Source organism: Pseudonaja textilis, chromosome 3 (assembly GCF_049901715.1).
Source record: "Pseudonaja textilis isolate UNSWEBS1 chromosome 3, rPseTex1.2, whole genome shotgun sequence".
In the NCBI taxonomy this organism is placed as follows: domain Eukaryota; kingdom Metazoa; phylum Chordata; class Lepidosauria; order Squamata; family Elapidae; genus Pseudonaja; species Pseudonaja textilis.
In genome coordinates, this window is record NC_141992.1 from 97,499,306 (window position 1) to 97,524,693 (window position 25,388).

At 39.0% G+C, this 25,388-nt stretch overlaps 1 protein-coding gene across 2 annotated transcripts; it reads left to right on the top strand.

Moving 5' to 3' along the window:
- The first annotated feature begins 524 nt into the window (after positions 1–524).
- STX6 (syntaxin 6) lies at positions 525–23,879 on the top strand. 2 transcript variants are annotated; one of them, XM_026703292.2, is made up of 8 exons: positions 525–764; positions 4,912–5,081; positions 5,628–5,722; positions 6,735–6,797; positions 8,694–8,816; positions 9,643–9,749; positions 18,988–19,082; positions 19,819–23,879. In XM_026703292.2, the coding sequence occupies exons 1-8, from the start codon at positions 730–732 to the stop codon at positions 19,893–19,895; spliced, it is 765 nt and encodes a 254-aa protein (XP_026559077.1). In that variant the 5' UTR covers positions 525–729; the 3' UTR covers positions 19,896–23,879. The 2 variants fall into 2 exon arrangements, with proteins under 2 accessions (XP_026559077.1, XP_087786574.1); XM_087930448.1 differs by lacking the exons at positions 18,988–19,082; positions 19,819–23,879 and adding an exon at positions 10,353–11,393.
- The last annotated feature ends 1,509 nt before the right edge of the window (positions 23,880–25,388 follow it).

Here is a 25,388-nt window from a genome sequence, read left to right on the forward strand (position 1 = left end):
AAGTCACTTAACTTCAATTTGTAAGTCCCGGTACTTTGTGATTTTTTCTTGCTGCTTGTCTTCAATTCGTGCATCACGAGATACTGCAGTGTCAATGAACCAAACCTTATTATTGTTGTTGTTATCAGAGTCAACCAGTTGTTCAGACTTGATTTGGCATTTTCGTGTACCTATCGAGTCCTTACCAAGGACCTGGGATAGGCAGATCTCGATGTTCGATTGTTTATTATTCGGCTTTGAGCACCTAAACATTCTTTTGGAAAGAAAACTTTCAAAAGCCTGTCTTCGTGCCACAGAAACCCCATAAATTGAGATTAAAGCAAACACTCCTTCTCCTCATTGACAAAGCCCCTCCCTTCCCAGGCGCATTTGATTCGGCCGCACGCTCAGGGAGGAAGGCGGGGCCTCCCGTGTTACCTCGTCACGTGGGGCAAAGTGGACGTCCTTCTGCTCCAATGGGGAGTGTCGCTTTTCCCTTCTCACGTGAAGGGGGGCTCCTCCGGCCAAGGGCGCTGAAACCCGCTGAGTGGAGAGAAGAGCGAGCGGGGCGAAGAGGCGTTGTTGGTGCCGCTGCCGCCGCCGTTGCTTCAGCCCCGTAGGGGGAAGGAAAGGGCGAGCGGAGGGTTGCAAGCCTCGGAAGCAAACGGGCGGCCCAGCCTGGGAAGCTCTCGGCACGGCGTGGGGGACCAACTTGGAGCCCAGCCCGCACGGCGACGGGCGCCAGGCGTCATGTCCATGGAGGACCCCTTCTTTGTGGTGAAAGGGTGGGTGGACAGCCCGCAAGGAGGAGGTGGCGGTGAAGGAGGAGGAGGAAGAGGAGGCCTTGCCAGGGTGTGGGTGGTATTCCCGGCCTAGTCCTCCGTGAGATGGTCAGCCCGTCTCTGGGTCGAAGAAAGACCGGTCCTCTCCTTTGAAAGGGTGCCGCTTTGGGACCTGAACCCATTGTCTTTATTTCTCGGAAGGTTTTCCTTCTTTCCCCTCCCTGCTCGTTCTTGAACGGGATAATCTTCCTTGTTGTGTGCTGGGGTTTCTTCCCCCCACCTTTCCATTGTTGCAGTGTAATGTGCGGTTGGTTGAAAGGGGTAGGGGAAATGTTGCAAAAATGGCACACGCTGAGGTTGTGAGGTGGCGCTTTCCCTTCGGTGGATCCGCTTCCCTAGCAGAAGCAAATCTTGGTCCTGTCTAAGCCAACTTTCCCTGCCTACCTGGCAAACACCTTGGTAAAGTTAACAGGCACAAACTTGTCTGCAGCAGTGGTAGCTGAAATCCTAAGGGGAGCTGGAGGGGAGGGGGTTGGCTCTGTTTTCCTTGAGTGTTTAGTCTGCATATGTGAAGCGTGGAGGTGTGTGTACAGGTACTCCCTTAATGTGAGATTTAAACAATAAAAAAGGGTGGAAACTGGGGGAGGGGGAATCTTAAGTGGGTGAGTTCTCTCAGTTAAACTGGATAATATTGTTGATTCAGGATATACCAAGTTGTTTTATTCGATTTGATGTAGCAGTTTATTTTCCTAAAGAAAGCAGCTGGATGTATGCAAGAAAGTTTTAGCAAATATCTATTGGGGTAATAGTTACATGACCGTGCTATACCTGGAGACAATATTTCAGAATGCCACACTATGGAATAGGGTGGTGCCAGGACTTGGCCCTCTTACTCCCTATGCCCTCTTACTCCCTATTTTGTACCACTCAGCCTTCTCCTTAAGGTTGCCAAAAATTAAACAATTTCCTAACATTATGATGTGTAATATATATAAATATAATGTAACTCCCAAATTGATTTAAGGGGATTAAAAACAGCCATTACACCTCCCAAATCTCCCTTAACTCTGTATCATCATTCCACTAATGACTCTTGTTCTCATCCTACAACATTGTTTGGCTTCTGTTCATTGTTACTGTTCATTGTGCTACAAATAGTGTCTAGGCCAGGATTATGAGCTTTCCACGATCATTTTCAATAGTATGTATATAAACAACTTTAAAGCATATATATTTAAATATACATCTAAATATTTTTGCCTTAGAATGCTGTTATAGCTGAAGCGTTCATACAAGCTACTGTAAGAAAGAAATATAAGTATATTTAGAATGCCTTAAATAGAGAAGTACAATATGTGCACACGTGGGTAGACAGGAAGATTGCATATTGTTCAGTTTTAATCAACCTTTCAAATATTCCTGTTTTCTGTTACTATATTAAGCTTTCTTGACCTGATCCTCCAGATGTGTTGGATAGCAGCCATCACCATCCCCAGCCAACATTAGGGTGTTAGTTGGAAATAATAAACATTATAATCTCACACGTCTGAAAGACATTAAGTTGAGGGAAAACTAATCAAAAGCTTATGTGCAAGAATATATTAAGAGAAATAACAATATTTGGTAGCATGATTGTCATGTGTCTTCTAAGTACCACGATCTGCCCTCTCATGAAGTAAAGCAGCTATTGTGCCGAAGTAGAGGATGTGCTTCACATATAGGTTGACATGCAGCACGTTCTTTGAAATTAAAATAGTCATAAATATACAGTTAAAATGTTTTTAATTGCCTCTTCAAATTAAAGTTAGCAAATGCTACTTTCTCTGTCCATATTTTGAAATGACGTATTGATTTTCAATAGAATAATATTTTTTTCAGATGGAACTTTCTATGGTATAGTAGAATATAGTAATTAGTGATTTGTTTGTGTGTTCAGTTTGTATCTTTTGCTCAAGTTATAATTGGTTGTGAAATTTCCCACACTGAATGCACTATTATTTTGTTGCTAAAAGATACTGTATTTTGTTTACTTATTTTACATGCTGAATTCATTACAGTATGTGCATAGCAGCCATAGCCTACTGTGTAAGTGGCATTCTCGGAACATTTTGCTAATTTTGAATGAGTCCTTGTGGAACTAAAGGCCCTGTGTTTGAAGAAGCCTTTTTTCTAATTTGTTACCAAGGTCTCTAGTCAAAGATATAAAGAAGGGGGGTGGGGGGATAAGAAAAGTCTATTATGTTGATTGGGGGGGGGGGAGACCTCCTTTACTGTTACTTTCTTTTTCCTGCAACCAAGATAATTGAGACTGATGAGAGTATTTAACAGTGCCAATGAGCCCTCTCTTGGGTCTTCCTTGTCAGAATTTCTTCCATAGGATTGGATTGATGTAAAAGTCCTTTCTTGGCATTCCTCTAGATTGTTGCATTATTTCTAAGAAGGGACTTCCGTCAGACCCCTCCAACATACTGATGGCGACTGAAAAAGTATAAGATTTAAGTTTTTAAAGGTGTTCAGTGAAATCTTACACAAAAAATGTTCAACAAAATCTTATACAATAAAACAAGTACTGGAAATTTTCACCATGTAAAGTTTTGCTTCTGTAGATAAACCATCACTTAGAAGATCAATGAAAATGAATCATTACTTGCAGAACAGGGTTGGATATTTTTTGAAAGATACCTCAAAAGTTTAAGACAGATTCAATTGAACATTTTTCAATAAATGAACACTTAATACAGTAGATGTCATTAAATGCTGGAACTAGATGAGATGGCAAAATTGACTGCTTTCCTTAAAGACAATAACCTGACTAAATTGCTTGTTACTGGGAGACCACTGTTAAATTTCATATAACATGAGAAAAATCAACTTTGGGGTTTGAGGATTACATCTGATTTGACTAGATGAAGTGTTTTTTTAAAAAATATATGGTTATTCCTATTTATTATGCATTAGATCAAAATTAAGAGGATATGATCTGAATATTGATTTTTAGAGTGTTTATTATTTAAAACAGTTTAAATATTGTTTAAATTCCAGTTGTTGAATTGTATTATCTGTGTACTAAAATAAGTTAGAGGTCACTTTTGTTATATATTTGGGGGGGAGGGGTGTCATTTTTTAATGTGTCCTGTTAGTCTCCTCTCTTTTTTACTCTTTTTGTTATTTCCTATTTTAATGTTTGTTTTTTAAACTTAATAAAGATGTTTGTAAATAAAAAAAGAAAGGAGGTGAATGGGAAATTCATCATATAGAGGAATGGGTATAATTAAAGCATCCTCTGAAGCGCCCCTTTCCCTTTCTTTGCCCTTTCTGGAGAAGTGAAGAAATGGAATTTGCCCTAAATCCAGTTTGGATGCTTCAGCTGCTGTGTTATGGAAATTTAACAGGGTACAGTCTGATTTAACTGCATAAAACACTGTGCACCATTTGAGTTTTCTGACACAAATTTGTCTAAAATTGGCCCTTACAGTATTGAATCACCAACTTGTCAGATCAATCTTTATTACTGTCAGAGATCAGCATAATTACCAACATGTTATTTGCAATCAGAAATGTTCAGTGTGCTCCTTGGACTGCCATAGCTTAGTTTACCTGATATCAATGCATTCCTAACCCCTCCACCCCATCCCTTCCTTACAACAGATATTTAAGTTACTACTGATCTGGTTTTCAAACAATATTTTTAAAGCCACTTTAGAAACTTCAGTAGCATTATAGGAGTTTAAAATAGTGAATGATAAATTCTTCAAATCATTTCCATCCACCAAAAAGATCATGGGGATAATTTGTACCCACTCAGCATTATCTTGTCTAGTAGAAAGACAGAAGAGTAAAATATCAATCCTCTCTTATTCTGTGATTTAATCTCACCCTTCATACATAGGAAAAAATATATACAAATTGAACCTGGAAATTCACCATTATATAGATTGAGCTTTTGTAACTCCCATGTATATTATGTATAAGACAAACCGCTTTATGCATGCATTTCACTTTCAGGCTGAATGATGAGGGGTTTTTTGAGAGATATGCTAGTCTATAAGGTGAACTTTCAGTAGAGACATATAGTCCCATACTTACAGTTTATATGACGATAACTTCTATGTGAATACTCATGAGGATTTCCTCCTCCTTTCACTTCCAGGGAAGTTCAGAAGGCAGTGAACACTGCTCAGGGACTGTTCCAGAGATGGACGGAACTCCTACAAGATCCATCAACAGCTACAAGAGAAGAAATCGACTGGACCACAAATGAGCTAAGGAACAACTTAAGGAGTATTGAATGGGATCTTGAAGATCTGGATGAAACAATCAATATCCTTTTTGTTCCTGAGACGAACAGTTAAATAAACTCACATAGTATTTAGGCAAGTAACCAAATGGTTTTTCCATAAAATTATTCAATATAATAAATAAAAGTTCTCAACCAACATATTTTGGAGCAGTTGATGAATCCAGAAATATATAAATACTGTCCTTTATAAAAGTATCAGACATACACTCTATAACTGGACAGCTTTGTACATTTACAGCGTAGAAAGTTGTTATATACATGTTTGCTTTCCTTTACACAGTCTGTAGTCACAAATGGAACATTGTTATGTGTAACTCCTAATAGCGTAACTCCTAAGAAGCACTTAGCCAGCAAAAGACAATCGGAATTGAATTCTGTAGCATTAATAATGGTTTTAGCTCTGGATCTCAAAAAACAGGAAACAAGAAAGCAAGTCATAAGAGCATAGCAGTTCTAAAAATGCTGATAGAATAGTTTTTCCTTGTGTATTAGCTTTAAAAGTTTCATGAAAATATATAAGTAAAAATTGCATTTGAAATGTAATCCCTTAACTAATTATTTTCAACGCATTGTTGAAGCAAATCCTCGGAAATTCAACCTTGATGCCACAGAACTAGGTGTGAGAAAAGCCTTCATCACAAGCACTCGGCAAGTGGTCAGGGTAAGACGTTTGAGTTTTTTGAGGAGGCAAGACTATGATATAGCTCAAGAAATTTTACCTATTTATTTGAGCAGGGGTGTCAAACTCGTGGCCCATGGGCTGGATGCATCACATGCTGGCCACGCCTACCCCCGTTTTAACAAAGGGGGGGGGAAGTCACAATATGTCACGTTACAGTGAGATGATGCAAGTCTGACACTGCTGTATTAGATCATAAACAGTTTCTAATTCACCATGAAATTAAGCAGAAAAAGAAGATACCTCAACATTGCTATTCATGAACAAAAACATAATTCTGGTCATGCAGTGCAATGTTGCTAAAGAAAAGTCATAAAAATACCTTACAATACTTATCTCTATTTTAATAAAACAGAGGATTTTGTTTTACTAGTGTAGAAATATAGAAAATTGTAGAAAATTGATTTTCTACAATTTGACACTGATGTGCAGTGCATTCCAAGTTACCAATTCCTACATTGTCAGTATTCAGTCTTAACTTTGCTCTGACAGTATCAAGTTTAGTTTGACTATAAACCTGGCAACATTTCATAAGCCAGTGATATACATATCTTTGCAGCATCAAACTTATTGGCACATCAGCAACTTGGCATTCTTTCAGCTTTAATCCAGCCACATCATAAACCCTGGCGTTCCATGAACTTATCCTCTGCTGGTCTGCAGTGCTTGTTAAGCAGTTTCCTAGCTGAAGGGCCCATCTTCCAATATCATGTTGACACTGTCCAGTTTGTGATTGTCCATTTGGTTTTCTTGGCAAAATAGTGGGATTGCATCACCATTTCCTTTTTCAGTGGATTATTTTTAGTCTGACTCATGAAATAAATATGCATATGAATATCTGCTTTGTGGCCCTTACAAGGTTTTTGTTACTGAAGCATTCCAAAGAAAACAAAGCAAGAAAAAGCCAATGGAGTTGGGTTATATTTTGTCATATAAATTATTTTATGGTAAATGAACTACTATATCAGTCAATTATGCTAACTTTTTTTAATAGGATATGAAGGATCAAATGTCAAATACTTCTGTTCAAGCACTGGCTGAAAAGAAAAACAGGCAGGTCAGTATTACCTTGTATCTTGGATGCCAACTTGGTCAGTTATGACTAGAGTGTTTGTATTAAGTGTTTAGTTATAACATTAGCCACTCACCTAAAAGGGAACTTCCCTTAGTTCAGGAAGCATACCAGACTTGGTTCAGGCTTTCCCCCTAAATTAATGGAAATGATGGAACTATTGTTATGCTCACATTGATAATCCATCAGGAAGTGAATGTTGGGATGCTGAAGACAGAAACCCTGAATTTCCAAATATAAACACAGCTTTGGTGGAAGATGAACGTGTGGGGAAGCAACACCTTTGTCTTGCTATGGAGAAGAGATTCTGGTAAGCCAGTCAGTTCCCCGAGCCTCTCCTGGACATGTTTAGAGCTCAAGGCTTACTGGACTTCAAGTGAACAGACAACTATTTGTGTGCCCTTTAAAGAGTACACGATACTGTTCTTAAGTATTGCCTGTTCAGGTTAAACTGTGCAGACACAAGCTTTTCTGAAAATTAATAGCTAAATCTTGCAGGTTCATATTGTTCTGTGTCTGACATAGCTGTGATAAAGCAAAGTTAAGATCTAAATGTAGATTAAAATAAGCAGAGCTTTCTTTTTGGTTATTTGTCATCACTATAGTTCAGTTTCTCTTTAACTACTTAGTTTCAAACTAGTACATTTTTTTTCTGTTGACACTGTTCCTTTTATATAGGAAGAAGGAGATTGTTCCTTAATAACTTGCTTGGAAACTGAGCTGCAGCAGCAGCATTGAAAATGGAAAATTACTGAATCTTAAAAATCTGATTTTGGAAATGTGATGAGATCAGTCTGAGTCATGAGATTTATATGTTGTATTTGTCCATTTGCTTTACAGTTCTTGCATGTCACCATAATCAAGTATACATTCTGGAGGTTTCTGAATTAAAAATCATACAATCAAAATAGCTAATAAACAATTTACAATACAGTGGGTTTGTTTATTGGTTTGTTTACAGCATTAATAGTCCATGCCCCTTAGAAGAGCTGAATGGAATACAACAGTAAAACAACAACAAAACACCCCACACAATTGGGGAATGATTAAAAAGTGACAGTAAACCAGCAAACAGCACTCCCCACTGATACCCAGTGCCACTGATACCCAGATACCCAGTCATAAGCCAAAATTTCTGTTAAACAATGTTGTTTTAATGGCTTTCTAAAAGAAAGCTAGGTGGATGCCAACTAAGTATTTTCTGGAAAATGTTATTCCAAAGGAAAGGGACCGCACAGAGAAATACTGTTTCTGTTTCCACAGTCTCTTCCCCCTTCTCCCACCCCAATTTCTTAGATGGGGAGAACGTTAAAAATTCCTTCTTGGAATATGTGGATGATATTCCTTGAAGGAGAAACTCCTATAGATACCAGAGAGGTATATTATGTTTTATGTTATGCTTCATGTTATTAGAAGCAGCACTTTGAATTATACCAAGAAGCCAATTGAAAGCCAGCGCAGTTTCTGTTCTGCAGCTATAGTAGGTATTATTCTCACTTGCCAATATGTGGGCCACCACTTTTTGCACCAGTTGCAGATTATATATAGATACTATTCAAAAGCATCCCCATTAAAACATGTTGCAGTATAACCTAGAGGTGGTGAGAGCATGAATTACTGTCGCCAAGACCTCCCACTCAAGATTAGATTGCAACCAGCACATCAGTCAAAACCAAGCAAAGATCCCCTCACTTTAGTCTCTTCCTGCAAATCCAGCAGTAGCTGTGAATTCAGGAGAACCCTCAAATATCACATCCATTCAAGCAAGTATCAGCCCATCTAGAATCAAACCAGGAGATGACAAAACAGCATCTACATCTTGCAAGGGTTCCATTTCAACAACATGCAATAACTGACCATGTATTTCCTATTCTTATGCAGGTGCTTCTGGGAGAAAGTGGAACTCACAGCTGGAGCTCCAGGGCGGATAAATACAGCCGCTTGGATCGAGAACTGCAGTCTGCAAATTCACACTTCATTGAAGATCAGCAGGCACAGCAGCAGGTAGTCTGGATCTGTCTGTGCAAAGATTCCAACTAGCCACTAATAGAATGGGATTTCTAGATGAGGCTTTCACCCACAAATCTCACAGACTCTTAATATAATAGGTGAGATTCATATGCAACCTCAGGATACATTCACATTTGTATTTCAGATTGGGGGATTCAGGAGGCGACAGTGAGCATCATGCCTCCAAGGTGATGAGCATTTCTTTCTCAAAGAGTGTCTGGGAGTGGCCAATTTTTTATTCATCCCACATTCATAACCTGACACAGTACCCAAATGAAGAACAAGAGAAATCCAGGGAGACGCATATATTTGGTATCGATAGCAAGTATGAATGAACCTTTTCTACTTTATACTAAGACCCAGAAATCGGGATGCTCCTCTCCCACACATAGATACACATTCTCAGAATTAAAGATACTCATGAATCAGGCTTTGAGTCAAGGAAGCCCCTTCTCTAAATGTTGGCACGTCATTCTCCAGTTCATCAATAACTCATACCCACTTAAATTAAAAAGTATTGAGAGTCTAGCTAGACAAATCATGGTTGAAGGAATTCAGTTTTCCTTTTCGGATCTGGGCAGGCATATAAGCTGGAATTTTTTTCTTTAGAAAAAAAGAAGAGTTTCAGAGGGGGGATTTATGGATAACTTTTGTTTTGTTTTAATGGCAAGATGAACTTTTTCTTCAAAGCAATTTCTGGATCTCAAGAAGCTAAAACATTTTGCAGTCCGTTGTCAATGGTCTTTTCAATGCATAATTTGAACTATAGAATTCTTTCATCTCTTCCTGTCCCCTCATCCAACTCTATTCTGTGCTCTAGTTAATCATTGATCAGCAAGATGAACAGTTGGAGCTGGTCTCTGGCAGCATTGGAGTACTAAAGAATATGTCCCAACGCATTGGAGGGGAATTGGATGAACAAGCTGTGTGAGTATTAAGCAAATTGAATCTCTGTGCATAATATAAACTTATTAGTAGTAGCTTTCTTGGCAGCTAAATCCCACTACCATATTGACTTCTTCATGAACAATCATCCCTAGGATGTGTAAGAGTCAGAAAGTTACTGAGTATGTGCATGATAGTATCTTTGGTGCAATTTATAAATATTATTTTTTCACCCAGCAGCAAAAATACTTGGTCTAGCTTAACTTGGCTTGGTTTGGTTTTGCTTGGTTCAGCAATGGTTGAAGGAGTGAAATGGAGTTTGAGCTAAAAAAAAATTGCCTCAGAAATGGTTAGCTTCCTTATCTAAAATGGAATGCTACAAATTATTTGGCACTTTCTAGAAATGCTAAGTATTTAATCTCATTTACTTTGTGGGTTTATGAAATGGAAACACCAGCATTCATCCTCATCTGTACAAACCAAAAAATAAAAGCAAAGTCATTTTGGCTTAACTTTCATCAATAAAACACATTTTGGAATGAACAAATAGAACTCAAAGAAACTATTTGTTCATTGTGGTGGGCATTGACAGAAAAGTAGTAATTCAGACAAAGGGGGAATTTACTAATAGAATCTTCCATTTAGACTGATAAATTATTTGAAAAGAGGACTTCCGGTGACGAGATATGGACGAATGGAGGTGCTGAAGCTCACTCTGCGTTTCACACTATCTCCTCTTGCTGTTGGAGTGACCCTTGGTGCACGCATCTTGTAGAGAAGCATGCCGGTGTGGGGAGACTCGAGTCGCGGTGTGGAGAAGGTGATTCTCATCGCAACGCATAGAGACCCTGTAGAGACCGAAATCAACAGACCGTCAGTAATGGCGGTCCTGAAGTCTGGATCGTTACATACAAGAGGAAGCGAGTGAGTGACAGACTGTGGTGAACGAAGAGTGTGAGTGAAAGAATTTGCAATCCTGATTGAGCGTTGACTATTGGAGAACCTTAGAGCGAAGCCTGAAAACAGCAGCCAAAGCAGATACGAGTGAAAGTGAAAGGGCTCATAAGACAAAAGAGGGTAAGGACGCGAGCAATCGGATGGAGAAGATAAGAGAATCGGAGTGACTGACAATAATTGGGGAAAAAAGAAAGAACGAGTTTAATTTAAGGGAACTTCGAGAGATTTGAACTGTGGATTTTGGGAAAATTGGAAGGACGACCTTGAGATCGGGGGAGATCTGAAGTAAGGCATTAAATAGCCTTATTACAACTTTAAATATTCCACGGAGGAAACTGAATAATTTACTGGACTCTTTTTGGATTATTGGACTGGAGCTGTAGTAGGTGGAGGAGATTTATTAAAGGAAGAGACTATATGAATTTAAAGATTAACTTACAAGACTTTTAAACGAAAGGAGAAATGGCCACAGCGGAAAGTGCGGTGAGACGGTGAAACCGGAGACATTACTCAGCAAGTTTGTGCTTCCGGTGCGCTTGGTGAAGGAATTTTGATTTAGAGACGAAGAACTGAACAACTACATTAAGACACTTTAAGCCAGGCTTGTCCAACCCGCGGCCCACGGGCCGCATGCGGCCCAGGTCGCCTCGTAATGCGGCCCAATGCCCACCCCAACCATCGTGCCACAGCCAGCGAGAAGGAGGAGGAGAGGCAGGCGCGAGGCGGGGCGAGGCGAGCGCCAGGCCAAGCAGCAAGAGAAAAGGCGGGCAGCGTCAGAGCACCACCTCCTGCTGTAACCGCCGCCACTTCTGCCCCTGCCACCGCTGTTACTTCTGCCCCCGCCGCCGCTGCTGCCCCCGCCGCTGCCGCTTCTTCTCCCGCCGTTACCCCCACCACTTCTGCCCCGCCGCCACCCCTGCTGCTTCTGCCCCCACCGCTGCTGCTGCCCCCGCCGCTTCTTCTCCCGCCGCCACCGCTTCTTCTCCCGCCACCGCTGCTGCTTCTGCCCCCACCGCTGCTGCTGCCCCCGCCGCTTCTTCTCCCGCCGCCACCGCTTCTTCTCCCGCCACCGCTGCTGCTTCTGCCCCCGCCGCCGCTGCCCCCGCCACGGGGGAAGAAGCGGCGGCAGCGGGGGTGGTGGCCGGGGCAGAAACGGCGGTGGCAGAAGCAGCAACGGTGGCGGGGGAAGAAGCGGCGGCGGCGGGGTGGTGGGGGGGCGCGGCAAGCAGCAGCGGGGCGGGAAGAGCGGCGGGGTGGTGCTGGGCAGAAAGCGGCGGCAGAAGCAGCAGCAGTGGCGGGGAAGAAGCGGCGGTGGGGGTGGTGGCCGGGCAGAAACGGCGGCGGCAGAAGCAGCAGCGGGGCGGGGAAGAAGCGGGGGGGCAGGGCGGCGGGGGCGGGGGAAAAGGCAGCGGCGGGGTGGTGGAGGGGGCAGAAACGGCGGCGGCAGAAGCAGCAGCGGCGGCGGGGGCAGAAGCCTTCCCCCGCTGCTGCTTCTGCCCCGCCGCTGCTGCTGCTGCTTCTGCCTTCCAGTCCTGCCTCATCCAGCCGGGCTATTTGCAGGAGGAGGTAGGCGTGAGGCAGGCGAGCTTTGCCCCCCGCCCCAAAATTTGGCCAGAAAATAAACTGATAAAAAAACTGTGATAAAAAACCGTGATAAAAATAAATAATTTTAAATAAATAATAAATAATAAAAACATCTCACTAACTTTATTTCCAAATAAATTTAATATGTTAACTATGTTTTCTATGGTTTTTTGGGATGATCGGGTATCGTTACTGTTATTTTATTTTATGTGCGGCCCAAATCAGATTTTCATCTTCTAATGTGGCCCAGGGAAGGTGAAAGGTTGGACACCCCTGCTTTAAGCCTTTAAACTTTGCTGATTGTAATAATTATTTCTTGACACCAACTCAACTGATTTTCAAATGTGGTAAATGTGATTTATATATGATTTAATTGATACATTAGTAAATATTGAAATTTATATTTGGTTATAGCACCAAAAAAAGGAGATGATAATTAATTATTTAGGTATTGATATTTGATTATATTGAATTAAATAATTAATTGTGACTAATTGTGATTACTACAAATTAACTAATTATTGTATAGCAAGGTTGGTATATTTTCATTTAGATTTGTAAGTATTTGAAATATTATAACACTGTTTTAAGATTAGGGATTTTATAGCATTCATAGATAAACAGATTAATAGTACTTAAATTTAGAGGAATTTGATATATTATTAAGATCTATAAATCCAGGTATATGATTTAGAAAATAGCTCTAAAATTGTTCTGGAGAATATATATTTTGACAAGAGAGGTTAACACTGTAACATATCATATTAATTAGAGTAGCTGATATATAGCTGATACTTCTCAATAGCGAATGCTAATTTGGGACAACATATTAAGTATAATACAAAAACAAAAACAAATTTTACAGGAAATGACCTCTATGACTAACACAACATTTAAAACTGGGAGGAAGACTTCTTCAATACAAACAACTGCGATGCCATCGCCCTCAGTGATGGGACAAAAGACAATTGAAGAAACTCTACCTGGAGAGAAACAACCTGTCATCACAAATGCTAATATCCAATCAACCCTTCTCGCTTTACAAGAATCCATGCTGAAACTTCAGGAAATAATGGTGAAAAATCATACAGAAACAAGAGCTGACATAAATGAATTAAAAGAGATGGAGAACTTAAAGGCAGAAATGAAATTAAACATCTTAAAGCTGGATCAAAAAATTGAAACAATACAGCAAGCACTAGAAAGGAATGAATCAACAATAAAGGAGGTTGAGAAAAAGACAGAACAAATGGAAAATAAGCTGGAAATGGCTGGTGAGCAATTAAGAAACATGATTAAAGAAATGGACGATTCCTTGGTATATCTGGAAATGGAGAAGGCCGCAGCATATTTTAGATTCAAAAACATAAAGGAATCTAAAGAAGAGGATTTGGAACAAGTGATGGCAGGAATATTAGCAGACCTGTTGGAAAAAGATAAGGATGATATCCTGAAAGAGCTAGACGAAGTATACAGAGTGAGCACAAATTACACAAGATGACATAAATATCCAAAAGAGGTCCACGTGAGATTTGCCAGAAGAAAAGTTCGGGATGTTATATATAAAATTTCTGGAGAAGAAACAATTACATATAAAGGAAAAGAAATCTTGGTGCTTAAACAAATCCCAAGAAGAGTGAGAGAGCAGAGGCGCGATTATAAATTCTTGGTGAACCAATTAAACCCAAAAGGCATCATATTCAGATGGCTAATTCCAGAGGGAATGCTAATCACATGGGAAGAAAGGAAAATGAAAGTAGACTCTGTGGAAAAAGCCCAAGAATTCTATGAACGATTGGTAGGCGCTGAAGAATCGAGTAGTAGAGACGAATTAGAAACAAATTCACAAGACGATCAAGACTATCAAAAGAATAGAGATGGGAATTATAGGAACTCAAAAAAAATATACAACATCAAGAGAGAGAAGAACCGAAGACGCACAATCAGCCACAAAGAGAGACAGGAGTAACTACAAGACTAAGAGCAAGAGTCAATTAGATGATGGACGAAGAAAAGAAAATATTATCAATTAACATAAATGGTCTAAACTCTAGGATAAAAAGGGAAAGAATACTAACCAAACTAATTAAACAAAATGCAGACATAATACTTTTTTGTTGTTGTTTTTTTAAGTCTTAATTTCTCCTTTCTCTTTCCCCTCTTTTCCTTTTCTTCCCCAATTAGAATTGCTTGTTCATTAAAGATGGCTTCTTCTTCATCCCAATCTCTTTGTTCTTGAAGTTTCTGATAGGTAGAAATCGCCATTTCTAAGAAATAAAAAACAGATCCAGAAGAGCCCTTCCCTTCTTGTTCCTCTTCTTTTAGCTTTTTAAATTCCATTTTCAAATCATCAACAAGTAATACCATTGTGAAAAAATTTTAAAACAACCCAAATGTTTTTAGTCTTTCAAATAATAATTTCCAAAGTCCCAAAGTCACCAAGCAATCCAAATACACTCAAACTGTTTCATTTAAACACTTTCCATCTGCTATCACCGTAAGGAAGGAGAGTGAGAAAAAACAAACTTTCCCTTTTACTTTCATTCACCGCTTTTTCCATCTTCTTTGGGAGTGATGTATCTTTAGTAAAATTTAAATTCCAGGGTATTTAGAAGTTCCTTATTGTCCCGGGTCAGCCAGTAACTTTCACTTCAAACTTCCTCCTGCACAATTCTTATCCGGCTGAAGGCTTCTTTGTGGTGGTCATTGCTGACCGCCGCTCCACCGCCTTCGGAGAAGGGAGTTAAGCCGGCTGAGGAGGGGGGTTGCGATTCCCCCGGACCCCTGCCTGGTTCTCCCCTATCTTCAGCTACCCCTACAGGGCAACTATAGCCTCCAAATCCGACTGGATCGAGAGCACTCCAGCAGCAAGTGCGGCAGAAACCACGCACGATCGCGGATTCCTGTCGCCGCCGAAGCCTTGCAAACCGGAAGTCAGACAGATATTCTTTGAACAGGCCAATAAACCAGGAAGGTGGTTGGCCTATAAACTTAAAAAAGAAAAACAAAAAAGATTGATCTACCAACTAATAGATGAAAACGGGGATGCCCAACAAGGAATAGAACAGAAAAAAGAAATTGCATGTAAATTTTTTGAAGATCTTTATAAAAAGAAGGAGGTAAACGAGGACATGATAAGAAACTATTTGGGTACTACTATAAATAAAATAATCGAGGAGGAGATGAAGGAAATGTTAACCAGAGACATTACGTGGCCTGAGTTAAAAACAGCAATAGAAAACCAAAAGAACAATAAAACCCCAGGACCTGATGGGATACCAGGGGAACTGTATAAGAAAATAGGAGAACAAATAGGACCTCTCATGGTGGAAGTATATAATGAGGTCCTACTTGCAGCAAGAATGCCGGATTCATGGAAGGAGACACTGATATCGTTGATCCCGAAAGAAGATTCAGAGTTACGACTTATACAAAATTACAGACCAATTTCCCCATTAAATACTGATTATAAAATTTTTACCACAACTATAGCAAATAGATTTAAAAAATATTGAATGAATATATACATAAAGATCAAAACGGATTCCTTCCCAATAGACAAATTAGGAATAATTTAAGAATAGTGCTAAATGTTTTGGAATACTACAAAGTCCATCCGGAAAAACAAATAGCCCTTGATTCTTAGATGCACAGAAGGCCTTTGACAACCTAAATTGGCAATTCCTAATCCAACAAATTTACAATATGAATTTAGGCACTAAATTTGAAAACATTGTGACTACAATTTACGATTCACAAAAGGCGAATATTATAATTAATGGAGAGTACACGCGCTCAATAAAAATAAAGGAGTTAGGCAGGGATGTCCACTATCTCCCCTTCATATTTATCGTTGGAAACATTGCTTACACGAATTAGACCGAACCCAGGAATAAAAGGACTAAAAATTAAGAAAGAAGAATATAAACTCCAGTCATTTGCGGTTGATATGGTTTTTTTCATAGAGGAACCAATTGAAACAGGTCAAGAACTATTGAAAGAGTTAGATCAATTTGGGAAAGTTGCAGGACTTAAAATTAATAGGCAAAAAATGAAATTAATAACTAAAAATTTAACAGAAAAACAGAAATTAAAATTGGAAAGGATAAAGGGATTACAAATAGTAAAAAAAGTTAAATACTTAGGAATTTGGTTGACGGCTCAATGCAAAACCCTAATGGAAAATAATTATAATAAACTATTACAGCAAGTCAAAAAAGATTTAGAGATATGGGTCAAATTGCAAATCTCCTTACTAGGGAGGATTGTCACTATAAAAATGAACATTCTGCCCAAATTTATTTACTTATTCCAAACAATACCAATAAAAATACATAAAAATTACTTTGTGGAACTTAACAAGATAACCACCAAATTTATTTGGCCAGGGAAAAAACCGAGGATAAACCTAAAGGCAATGTAAGATATGAAGAGCAGGAGAGGTATGACACTCCCAAATTGGGAAATATACTATAGTGCAGCTTCCTTACTTTGGCTGAAAGAGTGGGTAAACCTGTCAAATAAAAGAATCTTATTTCGAGAAGGCCACAACTTTCAGAGGGGGTGGCACGCATTTTTATGGGACACTGGAAAAATCAAACATAATTATTTCCACAGACATGTAATTAGAGACTCCTTATTGGCTAATTGGAATAAAAAAAAACACTATTTAAAAATCCCAATCTGGATCTCAATGATGGAGGCGATGATACATCCAAATAATTTAGATCTTAACAAAATGATAAAATGCAAAGACCTTCTTGATGTGCGAGGAACTTTAAAATCATGGCAAGATCTCCAAGAACACGGGCTACAAGCAGACTGGTGGGCTTACCTGCAAATTCAAAATAGATATAGTCAGGATAAGAAATAATTTTGAATTTATGCTAAGCCACAACAATTAGATAAAATCCTATTAGGCCCAGATAAAAAAATATATAACTAAATTTTATAATTATTTATTAGAGATAGAATTAGAAGAAGAAGTAGTCAAAGGCAACATGATAGCTTGGAGTAGAAACATAGGACGTAGCATTACATTATTAGAATGGGAAAAGGTCTGGACAAGGAATAATAAAATTACAAAATCAGCAACATATAAAGAAAATGCCTATAAAATGTTTTAGAGATGGCACCTCCTGCCCTCGAGAATAGCGAAGATGTCTCCTAACATGAATCCGAATTGCTGGAAATGTAAAAAGAAACACAGAACATTCTTTCACATGTGGTGGTCCTGCACTGAAGCCCAAAGATACTGACACAGAATTTAAAAATGGTTAGAGGAAATAACGGCAGAGCAAATTGAATTAAAACCAGAATTCTTCTTACTGGGGATATTTAATAGACAAATTTCTAAAAAAGTCAAATATATAATACTGCACATTCTTACTGCAGCCAGAAGAACCTTTGCACAGTGTTGGAAACAAGCAGATATTCCAACAGAGGAAATGGTCATTCAGAAAATAACAGCCTGTGCAGAGATGGATAAATTAACCTTAGCACTTAAGAAAAAAGAAACATCAGAATATTATAGAAGCTAGGAATGCTGGTATGACTGGATAGAACAAAAATAGAAAATATATTAGTAAACACCGTAAAATGTAAAAGAGGTAGTAATTATATACTCACAATAAGATGTATTTGTAAATATGTCACCAATATTGATAACAAACAAGGAACCATAGACTGTTAATAGAATTGCTAGTTTTTTAATCGTTTTTTTTCTTTTTCTTTCTGTGTGTTGTGTATGTGTTTATTTGACATTTTAGTTGTATAATCAATAAAGTTTATTTTTTAAAAAAAAAGAATGATAAATTATTTTATTTCTGAGATACTGTTTCTCACAAATACACTCAAGCAATCAGCTTGTTTGCTTCTTAAAGGATTTCAATAGTTCATTATTGCGATTCCCCAATGCTGTCCAGTTAACTTTAAGCTTAAAAAACAAGATTGCTGCTTTTCTATTTCATCTGAAAAAATGTTTGAAAACTAACATTTATACTACTCCTCAATTTGTATCTTTGTAATGCCAGTTATTTTCCAAATTAGGTATTAAGTATATAAAGCATTTTTAGAAAATAAAAATAGTTATGGGATAGGATGATGCCAGTATAAACTAAGAAATTATTTCCAATCTGAAATTATCCCTACCCTGTTGCTCTTTTATTCATTAGGAAGACAGAATATTTCTGAACACAGCTTACCACACAGTAATGAACAGATAGATGGCTGAAATCCTTACCATTACTAATACTGTTAGGAGACAATGACAAATGTCTTGTGTAACTTCTAGTTAGGCCTTTTTGAAATAATTGATTTGGAAGGCTGTGGTATAAGAAAATTTATAAGTAAGTGAAAGATTGTATGAGCTTTGTGTGAGAGAAATAAAATGAAAAAATGAAAAAGGGAAAATTGTGGGGAAGGTAATGACTGAAAGAGAGAAAAGAGAAATGATAGCTACAACCAAGCCTCATGAGGAAGTAGACTCCAAGACTCTTCCAAACTATACCTACTTCTCTGTTAGGTAAAACTTTTTGTGACAAATTCTTGCCTAACTTTTCTTATGTGAAATTTCAACGCATAGGGCATTGCATCATAGGGACCTTAGAGTCAGTCCGTGTTTATGCTGCTATATCAGTAACAGTATTACACAGGAACAGTGTTAGGCGATGCTATAAAATGCTAGTGAAGAAAAACAATCGTCCAGAGCATAATCAATGCCCTGTTCCTATGCTTGCAGCATGTTGGACGACTTTTCTCATGAAGTGGACAGCACCCAGTCCCGACTAGATAATGTTATGAAGAAACTTGCAAAAGTATCCCATATGACTAGTGGTAAGTAGCCTGAAATCTAACAAAAATGTAACAAAATATCTTTTTTTTTTCCTCATGAAAGCAAGACAGTCTTCAGCAGCTGTAGCCTCTGCATCAGTAGACTGTCTCAGACCTCTTGTTTCAGGTCTGCTAGGTCTGCACTGTTTGAGAAAACAAAAGTGCAAATTCTTAAAGTCAGAAGATAGAAAATTAGAATAATAATAAAAAGATTAATTTGGCACACGACACTTTTGCAAAGCATGGAAGACCTGTATATCCTTCAGAGCACAGGGGTCCTAGGTTTAGGTGGTCCAACCCTTGCCTGTTGACTTTAGATTTATTCTTGATATCCATTAGAAGTTTTTAGGTTTTGTCGATAATGTTTTTATTGTTTTTAATGTGTTGACAGCTGCCCAGTTGCATTTGTGAGATGGGTGGCCATATGAAATATGTAATAAAGTACAATTAATAAAATGCTGGTAAAAAAATAATATGCTGTCACTGATTCAGGGAATTGAACTGATACGTCAAGGAGTGAGTTGCTTGTGGTGCATACCATATTGATTGATGTGCCCCAATATCTAAGTGAATTGTTCTGTAAAAGGTCTCCCTTAACACCATGGTTTTTCTTATTGCTGTCTCCCCCCCAACCCCCATCCCTGACTTAACTCTAGCATTGTTCTCAGTGAAAACAGCGAGCATCTCTGGAAAGTATACAGCTAATTTCTCTTCCTCTTGATTTTGTTTTTACTGGCAGATCGAAGACAGTGGTGTGCAATTATCATCCTCCTTGTTATCCTTGTGGTGGTGCTTATTCTGTTTTTTGTGCTGTGATAATTTGGGGCTCGGATTCTTTTATGGACTTCTTTTGTGCAGACATCTTAGCACTGTTCCTGTCCACCAGAGAAAACTGTTATGGAACATACCTAGGAGATTTTGATCCTGTGTTCTGTGGATGGCTATCAGTGACATAACTCTCTGTCCTCATGGTTCTTCTTCTCATGATCCTCATTATCTTGCTCAAGGAAGAAATGGACCATTCGTATGCACAAATCCTGCTGACACTGGAAGTTGTTCCCCTGGGCTGAAACATTGGAGTCTGCCAATGCTCTACTATGGGTCAGGTGGTTTAGACTGGAAGAAACCACTGTATGATCATTTCCATCGTGTCTCAGATATGAGCCACCAGATGCCTTTGTTGGCCTATCATAACAGTACTCTTGCCAATGTTAAAAACAAGCATACATATATATGTGGATTCACACACAAGCAGATTTTGCAGAAATTATTCCATCACCCACAAGATTCCTTTCACAGGTCTTTTACACAGCCAGGCCTGCCTAATGATCATGGATCTTTAAGGGAGGAAAACAGCCAGTAAGAGCTGCCACTGAATTCACAGTTTGAATATTTGTTTTCCTCCAGAACAGAATTGTGCACTTGAAAATGTCAAGGGTACGTAGTTCTGTACCCACTGTTGTAAAGCCTAACTAATGTTCAATAGAACAATAGGACACTACATAGAGAAAGCTGCAGGCCTGAATCTAAACTAAAGTCAGTCTCAGTGCTCCTGAAAGTAGGGAGAATGGCAGATAGAGTCCTAGCAAGTCTGGGCATTGGACTGGAATTCAGTTTTGCTTCAGGGAAGCAGACTGGCCCTAGCAAGCTAATACAGGCCATAAGTAAAATAGGTGCATGTTTGTGTTGTACATCAGCCAGCTATAGTGGCTCTACTTTTCAGACTTGTAATCTTAGGTTTACTGCAGTGTAGACAAAGCCAGTAGGCATACTGTGGTTGCTAAAATCTTGTGATTTTATGGCTTTGATTATCGGTTTTCTGAAAAGAGAAGCTTATATTTGAGTTCTGCTAATTTAAGAGATGCTTCTGCTGGATAGATGTCAAGATACACATGCAGCAATGGGGGGAAATGGCAATCTGCCTCTTCCTTCTGTCTTGGACTCCCCAAGAGGCACAAGCACTCAAGGAAACAAAATTGCACAACTCCTTTAATGTTTTCAGAACTTAAAAATGTGTAGCAAAATGCACTCCAAAAGATTATGGAAGCATTCCAGTCCTTTTATTATAAAATATGTTTGCCATTATTTTACTATTTTGATAGTTTGGTGGAATTAACTGCAAACTAATAAATAGATAGGCTCATGATTGCTCCTGGATCTTAACATCTGCACATGTCCCCACTAAGGCCTGGTAACAGAGGAAGCTGCATTTCCCTTGATTCAAAAGGTGGTTTACTTGAAGTCTACAAGATAATCACTTTCTTTCTAAAATGTACCTGGTATGAAATTTGGGATGTTCTGTCTAGACATCATGGTGACAGAAAAGGGAATATTTTGGACGGTAATGTGTATTTGCTAACGTCGTACTTATTCTGCTGGGAGTAGAGATTTTGGATTTCCACCAAAGTTTCTTTAAGCGTTCTTTGATATCTCATTTGGACTCCTTTGCCATTAAGTAGCCCATTAAGGCCCAGCACAATGATTTGCTGTCAGAAGCTCAGTATCATTTGCACCCAGTTCCCTACCACCAATGAGATTCAGATATTGCATTTCTATTATTACATCTGTAAAATCTTAATCATTTGAAGATTTTTATCAGAGCACATAGATCCTGCAGGCTCTTGTTTTTCTGTTCTGATCTGTTGTTGTGTTAGGCTAATTACGATGTTTTGCTGATTACATTTCTAACAGAACTTCAGTATTGCGATTGCTAAACTGACTTTGGGTGGGGATACGTGGATTGAAAATATGTTTCTTCCAGCATGTGAGTGGGAGAGGTGTCTGATCTCCTATGTATTTCACAATATGAAAGCCTTCAAATCATGATGTACGTTGGTTTTCAGCATTGTAGGCCCCGTTTTCCATCTGTTATTGACCTGCTGTTCAGAAGCATGTGAAGAAGTCCAGCATCTGTGAAGTTTAGTTAATGTACATATTCTGATGAGATAATTGGGGCTAATCTCAGAGTAGCTGCCTCATCTTCTCTGCTCCTAGAAAATGATTAGTAAAAACAACAAAACGTTCTGAGCAGAGAGTTCAAATCATTGTTTCTCAACTTTACCAGTTTTAAGGCATGAATTCAGTTCACAGAATTCAAGTTCATTGGGGAGTTATGTCTTAAGATTGCTAATGTTGAAAAGCATTGTTTTAATCTCTAGCCAGATGAGATAGCATTTTCAGCTTGAAAAAACAAAACAAAATAATTTGAAAGCCAATTGAGACATTTAAATGCAAAGTTCTCTTATCAATAGAGAAATAAAATCAAAGAGTATCTATGATACTGTTCAATGCTCTGTATGCTCCAGAATCTTTTGGCAGCATGTTGAAAGAGTATACTATAGCTGGATACAAAAACCCAAATTAAGTGATGGCAACAGTTGAAAAAAATCCCCCTTCATTGCCAACTGAGAATCATATGGATTCTTGCAGGACCAAAGTAGCACACCTATTGTCAGGCTTCCCTAACAGCCATGGAGAGTTTTCCCATTTAAGGAAACTTTTTAGAGAGAGCTTCCTAAAGAGAGGAAGTCTGAGATTTTATTTATGTTCCATAATTTCCCCTTCACTCACGTCATTTTATTTCCTTACTCTGTGTTGCAGTAAACCTGTCTGGAAAATGATGCTTTTAGACATGATCTCTTGTCTAAGGGATTGGTGTAAAATCCAAGAGTACTTTCTTAACCATTACTTAAAGATGTACAGCTAGTCCTCGACTTACAGCCACAATTGGGACCAGAATTTTGGTCGTAAGCCATTGCAACCATAAGTCGACACACCAAATTGGCAAAAAAAAACCCAAAACACCCATTTCAAATTGTGATCACATGACCATGGCATTCTGCAACTGGTGGCAAATGTGAACCAGTTGCCAAGTGTCCAAAATGTGGTCATGTGACCACAGGGAGGCATTGCACCATTTCATGATGGCCGGAAATTCTTGACAAGCTGTTTGACATCGTTTCCAAGGCCATTGTAACCTTGAACGGTTGTTACGTGACTGGCCATATGTTGAGGACTATCTGTGTGTTTACACACTCGCTTTTAGTCAGTATAAGAATTGAACCTGGTTCAAAACTCTGTCTTTAACATTCTGCAGCATGTGTCATCAGAATATCTTAATGCTTTTTAAAAAAAAAAAAAACCTGTAATGCGTAAGTTCTTAATATTTCCCGGGGAGTGCTGACACTCCATCATTCTGCAATGCTGTGTTTGTGTGAATTATGTGGGTTTTGACTTGAAATCATGCTTGTACTTAATCTCTCTTCTTCCCCACTCCCTTACAATTCTCTAAAGAGGGAAAGCATTGAGCTAACAAAAGTCTCTGTGAATGTCCTCCTTTGAATGGCTACGCTACCTTTTCAGTATCGCCATAACAAAGGATATCTTTGTAAATCTGGACAATTCTGGCGGCGGCTGCTACTTCAGAACAAGCTGGGTTTTTGTTTTGAACTAAATTCCATGAAATGACTATTTTGAGATATGAGACTAGAAGTGCTGCCTTGAGGAATAAAAAGAAGCGTCTTCACCCCATGCCACCTCTACAGGCGGACAAAGCTTCCTTGCTCCAGGTACTTCCAGGCAGGGGATGCAACTGGTCATCCAGTCTAAAAGATGACAGTATACATGGACCCACTCCGAAGAAAGCGATTGTTTTAATTTTCTATGTTTGGAGTTGAACAATGGATTCTACAGGGGAAAAAGACAATGTGCTTCAAAAAGAAGTACTCATTTCCAGGTTGTGTGCCAGGTCATTTAAAGATAACTTGCAATAAGCACTACTAAATTGGAAGAATGACATCATTCCAGGCTTTGTGTGTGTGCTGGCCTCTTTCATATCGACTCCCTAGTGACAGATTTTTCAGGATTTTTACTCCAGGTGTGATTGTATCATTCAGCTCTTTTCATTGCAGAGATGTTGCAGACTATTTGCAAAGGTAGCTGCCATCTTCATACCTGCTGAAGGATCTGCTAGGGAAATGCCCTTTTCTATTAAAAATAAGCCATATGAGTGGCCTCTAACCCTGAAATGGTGACTGCTTGATAGCTTAAACATGTGAATCCTTAAGAGTTATATCATGCAATAGAACTTAGGGACAAGCAGGAACATCCCAACGGCTTAATAAAGGTTTTCCAAAAATGGTATGGCACATTTGGTGTATTAAGCAGTCACTGGATGAGTGGTTGCTTATTTATATTGTTTTCCACCCTCCCCTTTTCCATGCTCTCATTCATTTAGAACATTGCACCATTGTTTCATTTATATGTCAAAGGACTCTACTAGCAGTAGTAGACAGCAGCTGCTCATTCTTGTGTGCGAGGCCTTTATGCGATATTCTTGATTATAACAAGAAGCTTGTCCCTAGTGCTATAAGGTTGAATTGTGACTATGGGGTCCTCTTGCAAGGTGAAAGGTGTACAAAGCTGCTTAAACATATTTACTATCCTGTTTGACTTTAATTGGTAATTATGGTAAGCAAATTCATTACTGCCTTTGAGGATCCCACAGAGGAGAGCAGATTTTCCTTCTCATTCAGTTGGATTCAAGAAAAATTGACTAGATGCCAGGAACAGCTATAGAAGTGATGGGGATGTCTTTTCTCTCAGTTGCCATGTGCTAGGTGTCTCTCCACCTGGCTGGATGGAAGATGTAAATAGAGCAGAGAAAAGATCTCATGAAATGTTCAAGAATTGTTGACAAGTGTGATTCCTTCAGTTTGCCATATGGGAAACAGAGCCCTGACAAAATTACCTTAAGAGCTGGTGAAGCACAGCAGGTAAAAGTTTGAAATGCCAGTTGGTCAAGTGTGCAATCAGATAAGGGTTGCGAGCTGTTCCTAAAAGTAAAAGTCAAGATTAAGTTTATTTGCCAGTGTCTTCTTCCAAGATGTTTGCAACCATTCAGATTGTCCTGCAACCCTGGTATTTCTTCCCATCCAAGTATTTTAACAAGCTTTTCCTTGGAGGGGAGGATAGGTCAAGGGTGACAAGGGTAATACGACTTGTATAAGAGGCTGTCAGCAAAAAAAAGCCACCCCTTTCTTTTATATACATACACCTCCCTGACAAAAATCAGTTCAATGGGTCCTCAAAAGTTACCTAGATTGACCCCATGCTTAGCACAAGATATATTAAAAACATTTTGAACAGATGGCTGTCTAGGCTCTGAATACCTCTAGTGAATAGCATATCACTTCATTAGGCACTCTGTTCTACTGACTGGTCACTCTTGGTATTCAGGAAATTCTTCCTAGATGTCTTAATCTGAATCCTCTGTTGTTCTAGCACATCAAGTCTTACCCTCCCCGCAAG

Bases quoted from the DNA above. Each gene is read 5' to 3' on its own strand.
- STX6 (XM_026703292.2), top strand. From the start codon at position 730: ATGTCCATGGAGGACCCCTTCTTTGTGGTGAAAGG. The intron at 5,723-6,734 runs GTAAGACGTTTG...TTTTTTTAATAG, and splicing joins GCACTCGGCAAGTGGTCAGG to GATATGAAGGATCAAATGTC. The intron at 19,083-19,818 runs GTAAGTAGCCTG...TTTTACTGGCAG, and splicing joins AGTATCCCATATGACTAGTG to ATCGAAGACAGTGGTGTGCA.